This window comes from Eretmochelys imbricata, chromosome 1 (genome assembly GCF_965152235.1).
Source record: "Eretmochelys imbricata isolate rEreImb1 chromosome 1, rEreImb1.hap1, whole genome shotgun sequence".
In the NCBI taxonomy this organism is placed as follows: domain Eukaryota; kingdom Metazoa; phylum Chordata; order Testudines; family Cheloniidae; genus Eretmochelys; species Eretmochelys imbricata.
The window spans coordinates 120,843,621-120,861,066 of NC_135572.1; the positions used below are offsets into that span (position 1 = coordinate 120,843,621).

A 17,446-nucleotide genomic window follows, 5' to 3' on the forward strand; every position below is an offset into this window, starting at 1 on the left:
GGCTTTGTCCCTTTCCCGGGCCAGGAGGTCACCTGATTCCTTTGTTCTCCAACTGTTTAGCTATCACCTTGCAGGGGGGAAGGGCCAGGCCATCAGTTGCCAGGAAACAGGGTGTTGGCCATTCTCTGTGTCCAGATCCCTGCACACACCTGCCCTCTAGGACTCTGCAACGATCATACACCCTTATCCCACCACCTAGATACTTAAGAACTGCATAGGGGAAACTGAGGCACCCCCACAATATTCAGATAAAACATTAAGAACAGTCCCACTTCGTCACACATAGTGACTGTATATATTGGTGGCAGCCATATCAAGGAAAAACAAATTTGTCACACTTGCTGTGCTTGCCACAATGTGGCAATATGCACCCACTAAGAACCTACTAATAGGTCGAGAAAAACAAAACAAAAGGTCTTTGGCAAAGTGGCTGCTTAGTTAGACTAGAGCTGGCTGGCAAAAAGGCTTCTCTCTAGTTCTGGAAGGTCTTACCTGGGAAAAGATTGCCTGCCTGGCTGCCAGCCAGCCTTCTTAAGAGGAGGCACTGGGTATGAAAAATCTTAGCACTGGATTGGCTAACACCTGCTAACAGATAAGAGTATAACCACCTGAGTTGTAATTTTTCCAGGACACCAGGTCTAATGCTTCTGCTCTTGTGAAAAGTTGGCCTTGAATCTTTTAATCACTACGTGTCTTTTCCTTCGGAGGGTGGCACCTCCAGCAGCAATAACCTCTCTCACTATTCCGGGGCATAGGTTTAATAGTGCTGTCTACTGAATGTTTGCTGTATTAGGTCTTCCATACACCTACTAGTCAGATCTAACCTGATTCAGTTTGAGAACGGAGAAGACTACCTAACAGTTGTATGCTTTTGATATGAGGCATGTTGACATATTTAAAGTTTTCATTCAGAATTCTTTCAGGAGGAAACTTATTCCCATACATTTCAAGATGCTTTCTGTTAGGCATTATAATGGACTTTAGTTAATATGAAAGCAGGTTTTCTTAATTGAAATGGTGATGAAAATCAAAGGATCGTAACCTTAATCAAACAGGATTAATGTTGCTATAGAAATTCTTGGGGCAGATTCTCCTTTCAGTGCACATAGCTCATTAATGCTAATCTGAGTTATGGGCACATCAACAGAAGAGCATAAATTATCCCTTTGTTTTCCATCATTTGTAAGAGTAACCAGCAAGAGGCTGTAAATAAAGCATTCTGATGAACTTCCAGAATCTACTTTGATTTGTCAAAGGCTAAAAATTTTCTTTTGAAAATTGATAATCAGTTCCTCAGAGTATTAGATTAAAAACTGTAACAAAGACTGATTTCAGCTTTGATTTATAAATTAAAAGGCTCACTTTTTCCAGAATTGGGTACATATTACAGAAGAATAGGTTGTATAATATGGCAGGTTTAGAATGTTGGTGACCTTTACCTTATAGAAGGTCAGGATTTGATTGAAGTGATTTGTAAAACTTTGTTATTTTTGCAACATTATTTAAATCAGACTTAAGAGATTGCTAGTAGAAATTTGTCTCTAGTAAAATTTAGACCCTGATTCATAAGACCATCTCTATTTAAGAAAGCACTTAAGCATGTGATTTGGGGCCTTAATAGATACTATAAATGACCGTTTTAATGTCTTTATTTCCAAGAGAAATAATCTGACTTCGAGTTGTCTATTTGTAGAAAACTTGTTTATCTGTAAATATTTTTCCTAAAACTAGTAATTCTTCAGGTATGCATGGATCCCACCATAGGTGTGCAAGCACTACATAGTTGTAAGCTTGGAATCTTTTGACTAGCAATGTCTGGTGGGACTGTCTGGTATGCCCTGTGCCTCTTAGTGGAGCCATACAAGGGAATAAAGGGCAGAGCGGCCTGGCCCCTCCCTCAGCTCCCTCTTCTGCCCATGGTAGTGAGACAGAACCTGGCCTGTGACTCAACCCACTTCTGATTTCTGTAACTCTTCTCTGAAGAGTGAAGAAATGTCTTCTCGATTCTCCCTTTAATTAATTTCTTCATTTAAGTTTTGTTGGTCTTTCTCCCCCCAATTCATCAACCCTGCCCAAAAAAAAATAGTAGTAGTTAAGGCAGATTGGGGAGACCCTCCTGGACATGCCCCTGTACAGCAGGATGAGGAAAAACTTTTTCACTAGGAGGGTGGTGAAACACTGGAATGCGTTGCCTAGGGAGGTGGTGGAATCTCCTTCCTGAGAAGTTTTTAAGGTCAGGCTTGACAAAGCCCTGGCTGGGATGATTTAATTGGGGATGGGTCCTGCTTTTGAGCAGGGGGTTGGACTAGATGACCTCCTGAGGTCCCTTCCAACCCGGATATTCTATTCTATGATTCTGTGAGGTGCTTTGTGGCAACCACTAGCTATGGTGTATTCAAAACTCACTAGGTTCAAACCCTGTCTTTCCTTCAGTGTACTAATGCCTGTGGTAGACTAACAGAGCAGATGCCTGTTCTCTCTTGGGGAAGCAAGCACACATCCCCAGTAAGTATATCTGCTGCTCTTTTTGTCCCGCACCCAGAAATCCTGGGATGTCACGTTCAAACTACACCTCTTGGAGCAATCCAGGAGGGTAACTTTGGAGGATGTCTCCACTCCTGGATCGAGACAGGAACAGAGAAGTTTGTCTTAGGAAAGTACTCTGATGACTAGGCGCCACACCCCTGGTTCCAAAGGAAAAGGAAGGTGAAGAAGGCACCAAAACCATCTGTGCAGGCACTGGCATCTTCGATACTGACCGTGCCCACCTTGGGTTGGTGGGGAAGAAAGACCCAACTCCATCCTCCAGAGCAGAAAGGCACGCACACACCGAGTGCAAACACAGCGTGGAGAGGCAATACGTCTATCCCGCAGAGATGATTCTGGACTGAGAAAGAAGCCCTCAGCATCAACGAAGGATAGCACCAGCACACCAGCACCGCCATCTAAAGCGAGAAAGACAGGCCCACCAATATCCACGCTGAAACCTGTGCCAGCACTAGAGCCAGAACACTTCCCAGTACCAGAATATGCCTTCAAGCCCCCCTCACTGCTCCTCTCAGCATAGATATTGGCACTATCCCACTGCCAAAACAAAAAACTCAAATTATGAGGGTGTCTTGAAATCTAATGCAGCTAGTTGGTTCTAGTTACTTCACTACAAATTCACCTGAGCAGTGCAAATACTAGACTTTAAATTTTTCTTATGATTTTTTTTAATGAGCAGTTTCACTACATAGAACACTTCGTAGACGTAATATCACTTTTGTAGGTTTAGAAAAAAATAAATGTGATTAACTTTTAATTCTTCTGGCATGAATCTCATTTCACGTCAGTCCCCACCAAACTTTTTTTGCAGCACACATTTAAAAAGTGTTACTATTTTTAATTACGTCTCCAGTTTAAAAAAAAAATCCCTTTTCTCTGTTGTTTGAACACCTTGTGTTCTAAAATTATGGTTGTGAAATGTCACAATTTAAAACACCTTTTCTTTTTAAAGGGGAAAAGTGTAGCTCCAAAACTGCTCTTTTTTTTCTTTTCCAGACAGATCTTGACTATGTACACAGCGTTGTAGCAATCCTGGAGAAAGAGTAAGTTGTGGGGGTTGTTTTGTTTTGTTTTCTTAACAAAGCTGTGGTGTGAAGGAAATGTTTTGGTTACTCCTTTTTTTTCCTCAGGATGGTTTTGGTTTCAGAAAAAATAAGCGCATGAAGACAAACCAAGGGGAAGTAATTAAGTAGGTTAAACTGTAAAACAGTAAATGGGATTAAGTGGATTTGGCGTGACATAAATGGATTCTATGACATCTGCATTCATGCTATCCTTTGCAGTGGTATGCTCAAACTGAGCTATAGAAGGGAAAGCGCAGGTATTTTAAAAATTGACATCATTAGATTAACTAGACTATAGTGTAGAAAGGAGGAGTTATTGTTCTGGAAGACTCACTTAGGAAAATAACTTTTAATACTAGTTTTGTTTTATGTTGCTTGTTTAAAAAATTGTACTGCCGTATTATGCTGTCAACATAAATTAAGAATGTAATTTTACCAGACATAAATCCTGCATATCATAAAAGTTAGAAGATGAGCCTTCATTCTGATATATTGTGAAGTAACATTATGCATTTGTTCCAAATGATTACAAATATGTTTTATGTCAGACACAGTAACTGCACCAATAATAAATAAATAAATAGTCCTACTGCACTTATTTACTTGATGTTTCTGATGATAGATTTTCTACAGAAATCAGTTCTGGCTTGGTGGAAATAATATCCCCACCTGCAACTTACTATCCTGACTTGACAAATTTAAAAGAGACATTTGGAGACTCAAAAGAAAGAGTCAGGTAAGATTTTTCCCTCAGACCTTTCTTGTTTATGTAATGCCAGACTGAGTGTGAATTCTGGAAACATTTTTCATATATTCTTTAAATTATGTGGGGAAAAAAGGCCCTAATTCTGCGCAAAAAAACAAACAAACAAACAAAAAAACCGCATGGGTGAATCTCTGCATCTGCATGAAGCACTTCCTGCATGTTTTTTTCTTAAGGATTGAAGCTTAAATGTTAAGCTTTGTGGGTTTCCTTTAATGTTAAATTCTGGGAAGATGCAGTGGGAGTTCAGAATATAACAGCGTATAAAATTTTTGTTGCATAACATCATGTAGGTTGTCTGTTCTTGTTTTCTGTTTTCCTTCGTGCTGTCAGGAATAGAACAGTGTATGAAACTCAACAGTATTGCTCACTTACCATTTGAAATACCCAATATATTTTTAAAGAAAGCTTAAATAGCTGCAAAATATCAGATTCAGTTGGATCATTCCTCTTTTTGTGTTACAGCATACAGAGGGGCGGGGGGCATTCACCTGTTTTTTTTTGGATTTTTTCAGACAGAGGCTTTCCTGGGAGAATAATGCCTGATATAATTGTTCTATCATTCAAATAATGTGTAGTAACTTGTCATTCTTTGTTATGCAATTCACTATGTATTGTGAATTTTTTTTTATTTTGTAATTCCTTGACTTTTTTTTTAACATTTAATTTCAGATGGCGAACAAAACAAAACTTGGACTATTGTTTTCTTATGATGTATGCCCAGAAAAAGGGCATTTATTATATTCAGGTAAATCGCTGTTCTTTGATGTGTAAAGCTATTCAAAGATGCCTTGGTGATAGGCACATCATAAAAACCTAAATAGAATATAAATAGAATGATTATATATTTGTAGCATGATTGCAATTATGGATATTATAGTATTAGTGAATGTGTATAAGTTGAATTACATACACTGCCTAAACTGGAAAGCCAGTTGTCTATATGCATAAGTGTGGCAAAAAACTGCTGATGTGGCAAAAAACATGAAGGAACACAGACTATTTAATTTTTTCATATGCCAAAGAAAGGGATAGGAGTGGAGCCTCTATGATGCAAAGAAACAATAGAATAGTTGTTGGTGGAAGTAGAGCTCTAGATGCTGCATTATTTTTAATTGGTTTTGAAGAGGCCTAGATACAGTTTTTGTGTCCTTTGGCACATAAGCTAATGTGACTGTGTATTGAATACAGATTCTTTTAAGTGTGTTGCTAGATTCACTGCTTTTAACTAAAAGATAAGATTGTGGTAAAAGCTGTAACAGTTCTGAAAAATTTAAAATAAACTTAAATGTAGCCCTGAGTCGATTTCACCTTTTATTCCTGCTTTCAGGTAGAACCCCACCTTCTCCTCCCCCTCAAATACATTTAGGGCTTGAGTTGCTATTAGAAGAAACAGCAGCATGTTTTCTTCAGGCAACATTTGCTGCCAACACTGCCCCTTACTGACATATAAAACCACCTAATCACAGTATGGAACTTATATCTATACACAGGGAGAAAAGAAGAAAATTAGCTGTGGGGGTCCCAAAATGAAGGTGAATTAAAGTGAGAATTTTTTAAAAACTGACCTATCTTGGTGGTTAACTAACCATGACTCCCTTTTTCTAAAATGGGAGGCCACTGAGTCCAGTGACGCTTTAAGACTTGGCAGGACATCTGAAAGATTGAATGTACATAGATTAAAAAAAATGTATGTTATACTGTTATGAGCTGGGTGAAACCTTGTTATGGGTTGAGCTAAAATCTCATTCAAACTGGTGTGTGAGCACACCCTTTCTTTGATAGTTGTAAGCAGTGATGAGCTGTCAAAATCTTAACAACCGGTTCCCTATAAAAAGTTCTGATTTAAAGGATGTGCCACAGTCTGTATTTTTTGTACCAGTAGGGTTACCATACGTCCGTATTTTCCCAGGAAAATTCCTCTCGGACAGCGATTTAAGAACCAAAAAGTATGACATGTCCGGGAAAATACAGATGTATGTTAACCCTACCTAAAGTTCTTTTTTAAAAAGATGGGTCTGAACTAGAAATGAGCTCCATTTCACATGTGTGGGTCCCCGCCACTCCCTGGGGGTGTGCTATGGTGACCAGATGTCCTGATTTAATAGGGACAGTCCCGATTTTGGGGTCTTTTTCTTATATAGGCTCCTATTACCCCCCACCCCCTGTCCTGATTTTTCACACTTGCTGTCTGGTCACCCTAGGGTGTGCACATGTGTGGGTCCCAGCTGCTCCCTGCCCCCCTCATTGAAGCAGATGTGCAGGGTTACTGCCATGGGAGCTGCAGGGCACCAGTGGATGTGGGGCAAGGGGGTGCGGCAGGAGTTGGCTGGAGACAGGGCAGGGGGGTGCGTGCGGCAGGAGTTGGCTGGAGACAGGGCAGGGGGGTGCGTGCGGCAGTGGTTGGCTGGAGACAGGGCAGGGGGGTGCGTGCGGCAGTGGTTGGCTGGAGACAGGGCGGGGGGTGCGTGCGGCAGTGGTTGGCTGGAGACAGGGCGGGGGGTGCGTGCGGCAGTGGTTGGCTGGAGACAGGGCAGGGGGGTGCGTGCGGCAGTGGTTGGCTGGAGACAGGGCAGGGGGGTGCGTGCGGCAGTGGTTGGCTGGAGACAGGGCAGGGGGGTGCGTGTGGCAGGGGTTGGCTGGAGACAGGGCAGGGGGTGGAGACAGGGCAGGGGGGTGCGTGCGGCAGAGGTTGGCGGGGGTGGTGCGGGCAGGGCAGGGGGTGCGGGGCTGGCTGGAGACGGGGTGCAGCAGGGGCTGGCTGCAGGTAGGGCAGGGGGTGCGGCAGGGGCTGGAGATGGGCTGGCTGCGGGCAGGGTGGTGGGTACTCATGGGGAGAGCGGCTCGGAGCAGCCCAAGCAGTAGGATGCAGCCCAGGCCCAGCAGAACAGCTGCGGACCCACCAGGCAGCAGCGGGAGCCCCAGGGCCAGGGGTCGGGGGAGCAGCAGCAGCAACAGGGCTCGTGCCCAGGGCCAGATGGCAGCCCACATGGCTCCCGCACCACAGCGCCCCGGCAGCCGGAGGAGGAGTTACATCACTTCTCGGCCGGAGCCCATGAAAGCCTCAGCACCCCCTGCAGGGAAGCAGGTTAACAACCAGTTCTAAAACTGCTTCAAAATTTAACAACCGGTTCATGCAAACCGGCTCCAGCTCACCCCTGGTTGTAAGATATAGTTAAGGCCCCACACCTAAAGCAAAGCTTATTAGATTTTGTCTAGAAACTAGCACCATGTGAACAGAGGGTTCCACTGGGTATTGTGTGAGAGAGAGAACACAAACTTAGAACAGACAAGAACAGAAAGAGAGGCAGAGGTAAAAAGCAAGAAAGTCAAGCAGTAGCCTGTGAGCACAATGTGACTCTGGAAAAAGCTAGAGTTTTGGGTGTGGTGTTGGCTAAAGATGCTTAGGGTTGTAAACTAAGAAACTGCCCCTTTTGTTCTTTGTTCTTTCTATGTTCAGACAAGCAGGATTTTGTACAATCCTTGTAAATAAACAAGATTGTATCAAGGAGATTACCGGACTCCATCAGTTTTACTTGCAACTGGAACATTGCCAGAGCCCCAAAATTTGACTAGCTGCTCAGATCAAAAAGGGGTAACAATACCAATATTACACTCTACCTTTATTGTTTAAAAATGGCATTAGAGAATGATGATCTGATGGCCTTTAAGGAATCATGGCCATGAAGAAATTTTCAGTTAGATCCTACCATAAACATGTAGAAATAAAGGCGTTAATAGCTTACAAAGAAGTGTAAAGTTCCTTTATTCAGATTCTGCACAATATACCTAGTCCCTTCAGTGTTGTCCTGTAGTATCTCTTATCAGGATGGTTGAGAGCACATAAACTTTGGCCTTCTGTCTCACAGTACACCAATAGATGCAGTTATAAGACAGTAATTTTAGAATTTAAGCTATTAGGAAGATTTGATCCTGCCCTTGGGTTTGTATAGCACCTACCACAGTGGGGCTCCTGTCCTGATGGGAGCCTTTGAATGCTATCCCACTACATATGGTAAATAAGAAGGTTTCAGAGTAGCAGCCGTGTTAATCTGTATTTGCAAAAAGAAAAGGATGCATCCGATGAAGTGAGCTGTAGCTCACAAAAGCTTATGCTCAGATAAATTTGTTAGTCTCTAAGGTGCCACAAGTATTCCTTTTCTTTTTTAGTAAATAAGAAGTAATGCATGTTATGGCCTATCTTATTTTCACACTGTGTTGAATCACTCAAACTGGTTCTTACCAATTAGTTATATTTGTGACAATAAATACATGAAGAAGAATAAAAAATCAGTGTTGAGATTCATCCTTTTTTTTGGAGGGGGGGGGGTACATTTAGCTGTTTGTTTCTCTTCCCATGTAACTTTAGTGGTCCTCACTGTTGATATGCCATTTTATATATGCAGTGTTGTTGTCATGTTGGTCCCAAATATTAGAGACAAGGTGAGTGAGGTAGTATATTTTATTGGACCAACTTCAGTGAGACTTGAAATAAGAGCTCTATGTAAGCTTAAAAGCTAGTCTCTCTCACCAGCAGAAGTTAGTCCAATAAAAGATAATACCTCACCCACCTTGTGTGTCTTATGCCAATTTCTAAATTATTGTGAAGTCATCATGATATGACTATGACATACTATGATGTCAGTTTTGTTACAAATAATACATGTATTCATGTGAAGTAAAGTAAACAATACAACCAATTAATCTATATCTGGAAACTCACACTTAGTCATTTGTGTGCCTACAAACAACACATGCGATAGGAGGAAACATATGTATGGGTGCTAGTATTCAGTGCTTCCACCATGGGCAACAGTTGTAAGCAGAAGTGGGCAATTTTGGGGATAGAGTCCAAAACTCTCACTACTATGGAACATTTGAAATTTTTTTAAAAATTGTTTAGTCATGCCAGTATTTGCTTCATAAGCATAATTCTAAAATGGAGATTGTACTGCTTTGAGTTATGTAAACATTTCTATGCTTATTTTCCATGATAATTGCTTTCTATATTTGCTGAGACAATTGTTATTGAGGGAATGGGACTATAGCTTCTGTTTTCAAGCTGTTATTTTTATTGTCCATTATAAAATGCACACGTACTTTCCCATCTAAGAAACGTGCGGGGAAAATACCAAATAAAATATTATAGAAGTTAAAAGATGGTGCTTTCCCTTTTGGTACAGTTCTGTTATATGCCAGAAAGTAGCAACATCAGGCAATTGTGTACTAAAGTATTTAATATTGCCACAGCCTTTTGATCAAGGAGGAGAGATCATTATTGATAGCTTATAATCTAACAGCAGTTAAGTAACAGAGGGGCAGCCATATTAGTCTGTATCCATAAAAACAATGAGGAGTCCTGTGGCACCTTAAAGACTAACAGATTTATTTGGGCATAAGCTTTCGTGGGTAAAAAACCCACTTCTTCAGATGCATGGAGTGAAAATTACAGATGCAGGCATAAATATACTGACACATGAAGAGAAGGGAGTTACCTTACATCCACCCTGATTGAATTGGCCCTGTCAACACTGGTTTTCCACTTTAAGGTGCCAGTGGACTCCTCGTTGTTTTTTTAATAGCAGTTAAGTACATGCTGAATGGAATCTTTATCTAGATATTATACGCTTGTAAAGAGAAAAGTTTTTTAAAACTATTTCCTATCCAGTTCACTCTTGTGTGTTCCCAGATAATTGATGTATATATCCCTGGATTTTTGCTATAAAGAGTCTCCAAACTAATTATCCTCAAATAAGTGAACAGTGATCATGCTTCTACAGTAATAATTCTTGTGTACGATTCCTGGATACTAGGGTGGTGATTGCGCTAGAAATCTATAGATAAATATATTTTAGGACTACTTTTTCCTTGCTGTACTTTTTATTTTTGCTTTGCTCTTCCTGCTTTGTGTTAATACAAGTGTTTGATTCCCCTAGCTTGAAGATGACATTGTTGTCAAGCAGAATTATTTCAGCACGATAAAAAATTTTGCACTTCAACTCTCTTCTGAAGATTGGATGATTTTAGAATTTTCTCAGCTGGGTTTCATTGGTAAGAAAAATGTCCAGTTTAGTAGTTTGAAAAGAAAGTTCAGCCACAGAATCTCTGATTAATAGTGCTATGACCTCAAAAGTGCCACCTTTGTACTGGTAATGGAACAGGGAATAAAAATGGATTGACTTTTATGGCTATATGCTGTAACTATACACTACAATAATTGCTGTTACTTATGGATGTTTGAGTCAGAATTAAGCTATGGAAAATGAGAACATTTTTATAACTAAAAATTAAATTGCTTTTAAAAATATGGAAAATCAAATTTTAAATGTCTTCTAATTATCTAATTTTTGGCAAAATAAAAATGACGTTAAAAGAAGATTGCGTATGTGAAGCAAAGGGACAAAATCAAGAAAACTCACCCAGCCCAAAGTAAATTTGATGTCTTTTGGCCATTAGAAACCTCATAAGTTTCCAAGGGTCAGCAGCCATAAAAATTAGTCTCTTTTGCAAAAAGGTTCTATCCTACCCTCCTGCTACCACTTGAAGCAACCATGTGACTTCCAGAGCCTGTCCCCTTTTTAGGGATGAAGTCACAAATACCACCTGTCATTACAGTGATTAGGATAATTACAACAATATTGAGACAGAAAATGCAGACTCCAGAATCTTAGCAGGTTGACCACCACTATGTCATGAGAGTAATTTTAGTGTTCTTTGTTTCCTACACAATAATAGATTTTACTGAGAGGCACAAAACTTACATAAATGCAGCTGAAAGAGCTTTCAAAGGAATTTAACATTTTGAAGGTTGATACAACTAGAGTCACAGTCTGGTTTGATCTAATTAACCATAATGAACTAGAGCCACACAATGATAAAATTGGAAACTGATTCAGAGAAGCTATGACATCTTTCCATTAGTTAGTCAACGTTACTGATCCCAAATACAAAGATCATAAGTTGAGCCCAGAACAGGAAGAATAATCTGAAACGTGGCTAGTGGAATGTAACCCTGAAGTTTTTTTTCATTCTTTTCCAACATTTCAATTAAAGACCCAGATCTCTACCCACATATTTGTTTGCAAAGGAAGTTGTGTCTCAGTTCATTGTATTAAGGTGGTGGGAAACAGTGAATGTAAAATTAGACTCTTGATTTCAGAATATGGTCAATAATTAAAGAACCTGCATTCCCCTGAAGTCAGCTTGATATCAAATGTGTTTTTAATATGTTCCTCTCATGCACAGGAAGTGAGGGAGATATGATCCTTAACAGGGCTGTATAGCAAGCAGAATGGGTGTCCACTGGGTTGAAAACATCAGTGAGCAATCTTCCCCCAAACCAAAACGGGAGGAGATGGTGATCCATACTTTGACAATGAGGTGGTAGGATCAAACAACAAAAGCAATGGGGAGACAGGAACTGCCCCAAATGAGAGGAAGAAATTTTCCAGTTCTTAAGCCATGCAAGAACAAGTATTCTCTTTATCTTGAGTCACACAGTTAGGGTTCCTTCCAGCTGAAATACCTCCTATTAGTTTCATGGCTCCAAAAGGGACAAAGGTGAGAAGAGAAAAAGGACCAGCCTCGAGTGGAGAGCTAAGAGTTCATTTACTTCTGTCCTCCAAGCAGCTCTGTTACTCCTGCTAAGCAGTTTTGTGTACACCTTGTAACTCTCTGTGACTGCCCAAACTTTATCTCGGGAGACTGGCCTGGAACTAGAATGCCATGGATCTCAATTTCTGGGTTGTGCTGATAAACCTTAATTATGAATTTTACTTGGGTTTTGGAATTTGCTTCACAATCTAACCATTCTCTTAATGTAGATTTTTGTATGAAATTCTGTGGTTTCACAAGTAATGTAAAATTAATTATAGATTTTCTTAATTAGCATAGTATACGCTGGAATGTCTTGTGGCATGCGGGAGCTTGTGATTTGCAGTTTTTTAAGACTGAAAAGGCAAAATATATAAAATCTATTGTGCTGAATCTTTAGTTTACACTTGCAATTTGGGACATGCAGCCTATAACCCTATGAGTAGAGCCCTATGTGGATACAAAATTTGTATCTGTATCAGATCCCAAACATGGTTCACAGATATAAAGCAGATATCTGCAGATTTCCAGGGCTCTACCTATAAGTAAGGCTACGTTTTAGTCATGGGGTATTTTTGGTAAAAGTCATGGCCAGGTCAAAGGCAGTAAACCAGAATTCATGGCCCGTGACCTGTCCATGAATTTTACTATATACCCCAACTAAAACTTGGTGGGAGGCGGACGAATCCGTGACTTCCATGACCTCCATGACAGACTTGCAGGCTTACCTATGAGTTACTTTTTAAAGTATATTTACAGATCATCTTTAAAAGGGGCACCTTTCTCTACTCACCCCTACCTTTGGGGAATAATAAATAAGCATTATTTATTACAATTTGCTTATTTCATAGAGTTTCTGGTTAAATCATGAGTAAAACTGATTGGAACTCAAGGATTAGAAGTTGAGTTATACCTGATTGCCTGCCTGTTTGTTGGCTTTTCTTTATATGGATTCTGAAAATAATTACTTTAAATACTAAATTAATTAATTGTCTGCAGCTGCTCTCTCTCCTTTTATCTGTTGCTTTCCCATGTGTTATATTTACTGCTTACTCCATTCTGTAACCATTTCATTCAGATGTTATTGCTAGTAGGCCTTCAACAGTATTTACCCATGACTACACCACATCTTAACAGTGTTTTTATTGAGGCAGTTAAATCAGGAGTCTAATGCTCCCAATTTAGCTACTTATTCTATTTTTAGGTTGAATGAATGTAGTATTCATGAAAGTGTGTGATTAATAGCATTGGCTAGAGACATGTAGACATAGTGTAATCATCCACAGTGCAAAATTCTTCACACAGTTATCATTATTCTTGATTTGCCATCTCTGCTATTCCATTTCTGGTTCTTTATGTGGACACATACTACAAGTTGTACAATTTTGGTAATGTGAAGAAACAAAGATGTTGGGGCAGCCAAATAAATCATTATTTATGACTTGGGATGAGATTTATATCCAGATCTCAAAAGGCTAGCATATTGATGACCTGTTATATCACTTTGTCCCTATCGATTTAACATAGAAAAATAATAATTGAAATGTTAATAGAGATGTGGCTTTAGCCGTACACTGTTGAAAGCCTTAGCTAGCTTACAAGTTCATTTATAAAAATGGTGTTTTGTTTTTGTTAAAATTTGTCTTGGCTGTAAGTCTTATTTATGCATACATCTAATCTGTTTTTTTAAAAAGTGTGATAGAAGAAAAATTGTTTATACACAGAGGTGACAAATTCATCCTTGTTGATGAGGGGTTTTGACTGACAGCCAAAAAATATTAGAATTCTACCATCCATACATCATAACAGAAGTTGCATTCTCTGTATGCTGTGCTGAATATGTAGTCGTTAAGTGTTGTCATTTAAACTAAATAAATTATAAAGAGTGGAATTCTGTGCTTCACCTCTAAGAAGCACAGCGTCATCAGTTTTGAGGGAGAGGATGCCCTCCCAATTTTGGGCTGCTGGGCAGTCCATGGTATATCATAGGCAGCTCTGGGGTCCTGTCTGAACTATGGCAGCCTGTCTCCAGCTGCCTGTGACCTGCAGTTTGCACAGCAGAGATTCTGAACACCAAGTGCTACAGCCCTGTCCTGGACATGTCCCCTATGCCAAGGCTTGCAAGGGAGTCCTCTGAAGGCAGCCTTACAACTGTATTCCGCAGTTCCTATGTTGGGGGAATCCTCCCATGGCTGGATCTAGAGATTTTTAGAACCCCTAACATGAAGGCGCCATGTAGCACGGGTGAGGTGCTCACTCAAGTTTTTAAATTTTTTCCAGTTAAAATATCGAGATCAAAAAGTTAATTCTGGATGAGTTTGGAGTCTAACAACACCAGCTGCCAGACAGATTCAGTCGATGGATCCATTTTAATATTAGTCAAAGAACTTCAATAATTTGCAGAATATAAGCATAAAAATAGTTTAAAAGTTTTTCACTTGAATGTGTTTCTGGAGATATAAAATTGGTTTTGGAAACATTCTGATTTATGGCTGTAATTAACTCTGTGTTTAACACTATGTTTTTACTAGAGATTTTTAATGAATTATTTAAATATCTATAATTCAGAGACGAATGAAAACAAAGTTTTTCCTCTTGAATTGTATCTTTTACATTAATACTGACGAACTAAATACTATGCAGTCAGAATAGTATAAATTTACAATAGAGTTAAAATATACTGAGAATCCAATGAACTAATAAATTAATAGAAGGTCATAATAGGTAATAGTAAATTTTCCACTGTATACCTTTTTTGAATCCCAAACTCTCATTTGCCCTCTTCTCTATATAAACACAAAATTAATATTTTTAATATGGAGAAATAATCTTCAACATTGTATTGCTAATGGTTTACAGAAATCTGGTCCTATTTTAAGTTTGACTTTTGTATTCTAAAGTTCTCTGTTCTTGGAATTGTTGAAAAATTCTGTATTTACATTGAGTTGTGTTTTATTATGCAAGTTGAGTATTTTAAACATGTTGGGAGTTGTAAGATTGTAAAGAGCTATTTTGTGAAGTTTTCCTGTTTATATAGTTTTGCTCAACTTGTTGACATGTCCCTTTGTGTTATCAGCTGGGATTTCCAATTGTGAGATGGTAATACAACTTGCCTTAGCACAAACAATATGGTCTCTAGGCTCGTGATCTCAAAAGAGTTGTTTCAGAATTACTATTATTAATTTAGAATAATATCTTTACAGGTAAAATGTTCCAAGCTCCAGATATCACTCTTATTGTAGAGTTCATATTTATGTTTTATAAGGAGAAACCTATTGATTGGCTCTTAGATCATATACTCTGGGTGAAAGTCTGCAACCCTGAAAAAGATGCAGTAAGTTCAATTTTTGTTATGTAGCTTTTAATGTCTCTTCTTGATAAAAAAAAAAAAGCTTTATTTTCTGTGAATCTAAGAAGTAGTATGTGATATGCTGATTCTTTTCATGGTTCCTTCATATCCCAATACAAATTTCAGTCTATTTTTAAATCTGAATTTGTGAGAAAGTTTTGGAGACCTCAGAGATCAGAGAAATTACTTTCTTACATTTCTTAATGTTTCAGATTTGGGAGGCTTAGAAATGCACTTTTTGGGGGAAAACAGAGGTCAAAATTTTTTGTGCCTAGCAGGCCTAAGATAACTAGCAGTTGCACTAGCTATATTTAACATTCTGCAGCAAAATTATTTGAGTCCACTTCAATTTTTGAAAATAATTATAAAGGTTCATCCCAATAGCTCAATGGTAGTGCTCAATACTTCAGTGAAGGAGTCCTTCATTGAATATACAGACTTGGAGTAAATTCCTGGTCCTTTTGAAGTCAATGAAAGTTTTTCCATTGACTTGAGTAGGCCAGGATTTCATCCAGGGTTTCTTCATCTTCAGACTATCACATCCCTGTGGAGGTAGTTCTTGTAGCCCTATAGGGCGTACCTCATGTAGCCACACAGAAAGCTCTCACGAACAAGGTCAGCTCCCAGACTACTGCACTGGGCAGCACAGCATGGGGAGCAGGTGGCCAGCCCTCTGTGAAGGAAGAAGTGGTTCGGGACTATTTAGAAAAACTGGACGTGCACAAGTCCATGGGGCCGGATGCATTGCATCCGAGAGTGCTAAAGGAATTGGCGGATGTGATTGCAGAGCCATTGGCCATTATCTTTGAAAACTCATGGCGATCGGGGGAAGTCCTGGAAGACTGGAAAAAGGCTAATGGTGGTGCCCATCTTTAAAAAAGGGAAGAAGGATGATCCTGGGAACTACAGGCCGATCAGCCTCACCTCAGTCCCTGGAAAAATCATGGAGCATGTCCTCAAGGAATCAATTCTGAAGCACTTAGACGAGAGGAAAGTGATCAGGAACAGTCAGCATGGATTCACCAAAGGAAAGTCATGCCTGACTAATCTAATTGCCTTCTATGATGAGATAACTGATTCTGTGGATGAAGGGAAATCAGTGGACGTGTTATTCCTCGACTTTAGCAAAGCTTTTGACACGGTCTCGCACAGTATTCTTGTCAGCAAGTTAAAGTAGTATGGGCTGGATGGATGCACTACAAGGTGGGTAGAAAGTTGGCTAGATTGTCGGGCTCAACGGGTAGTGATCAATGGCTCCATGTCTAGTTGGCAGCCGGTATCTAGCGGAGTGCCCCAAGGGTCGGTCCTGGGGCCGGTTTTGTTCAATATCTTCATTAATGATCTGGAGGATGGTGTGGATTGCACCCTCAGCAAGTTTGCGGATGACACTAAACTGGGAGGAGTGGTAGATACGCTGGAGGGTAGGGATAGGATACAGAGGGACCTAGACAAATTGGAGGATTGGGCCAAAAGAAATCTGATGAGGTTCAACAAGGACAAGTACAGAGTCCTGCGCTTAGGACGGAAGAATCCAATGCACTGCTACAGACTAGGGACCGAATGGCTAGGCAGCAGTCCTGCAGAGAAGGACCTAGGAGTGACAGTGGACGAGAAGCTGGATATGAGTCAACAGTGTGCCCTTGTTGCCAAGAAGGCCAATGGCATTTTGGGCTGTATAAGTAGGGGCATTGCTAGCTGATCGAGGGACGTGATCGTTCCCCTCTATTCGACATTGGTGAGGCCTCATCTGGAGTACTGTGTCCTGTTTTGGGCCCCACACTACAAGAAGGATGTGGAGAAATTGAAGAGAGTCCAGCGAAGGGCAACAAAAATGATTAGGGGACTGGAACACATGACTTATGAGGAGAGGCTGAGGGAACTGGGATTGTTTAGTCTACAGAAGAGAAGAATGAGGCGGGATTTGATAGCTGCTTTTAACTACCTGAAAGGTGGATCCAAAGAGGATGGATCTAGACTATTCTCAGTGATAGCAGATGACAGGACAAGGAGTAATGGTCTCAAGTTGCAGTGGGGGAGGTTTAGGTTGGATATTAAGAAAAACTTTTTCACTAGGAGGGTGGTGAAACACTGGAATGCGTTACCTAGGGAAGTGGTGGAATCCCCTTCCTT

At 40.0% G+C, this 17,446-nt stretch overlaps 1 protein-coding gene across 4 annotated transcripts in view; it reads left to right on the forward strand.

Moving 5' to 3' along the window:
* MGAT4A (alpha-1,3-mannosyl-glycoprotein 4-beta-N-acetylglucosaminyltransferase A) overlaps positions 1 to 17,446 on the forward strand; it is a 152,145-nt gene that overhangs the window by 93,472 nt on the left and 41,227 nt on the right. For all 4 annotated transcript variants that reach the window (XM_077814680.1, XM_077814697.1, XM_077814705.1 and 1 more), the window contains exons 6-10: positions 3,544 to 3,590; positions 4,234 to 4,347; positions 5,047 to 5,122; positions 10,311 to 10,425; positions 15,171 to 15,301. In XM_077814680.1, the coding sequence (XP_077670806.1) occupies positions 3,544 to 3,590; positions 4,234 to 4,347; positions 5,047 to 5,122; positions 10,311 to 10,425; positions 15,171 to 15,301 (483 nt within the window). The remainder of the gene's footprint in view (positions 1 to 3,543; positions 3,591 to 4,233; positions 4,348 to 5,046; positions 5,123 to 10,310; positions 10,426 to 15,170; positions 15,302 to 17,446) is intronic.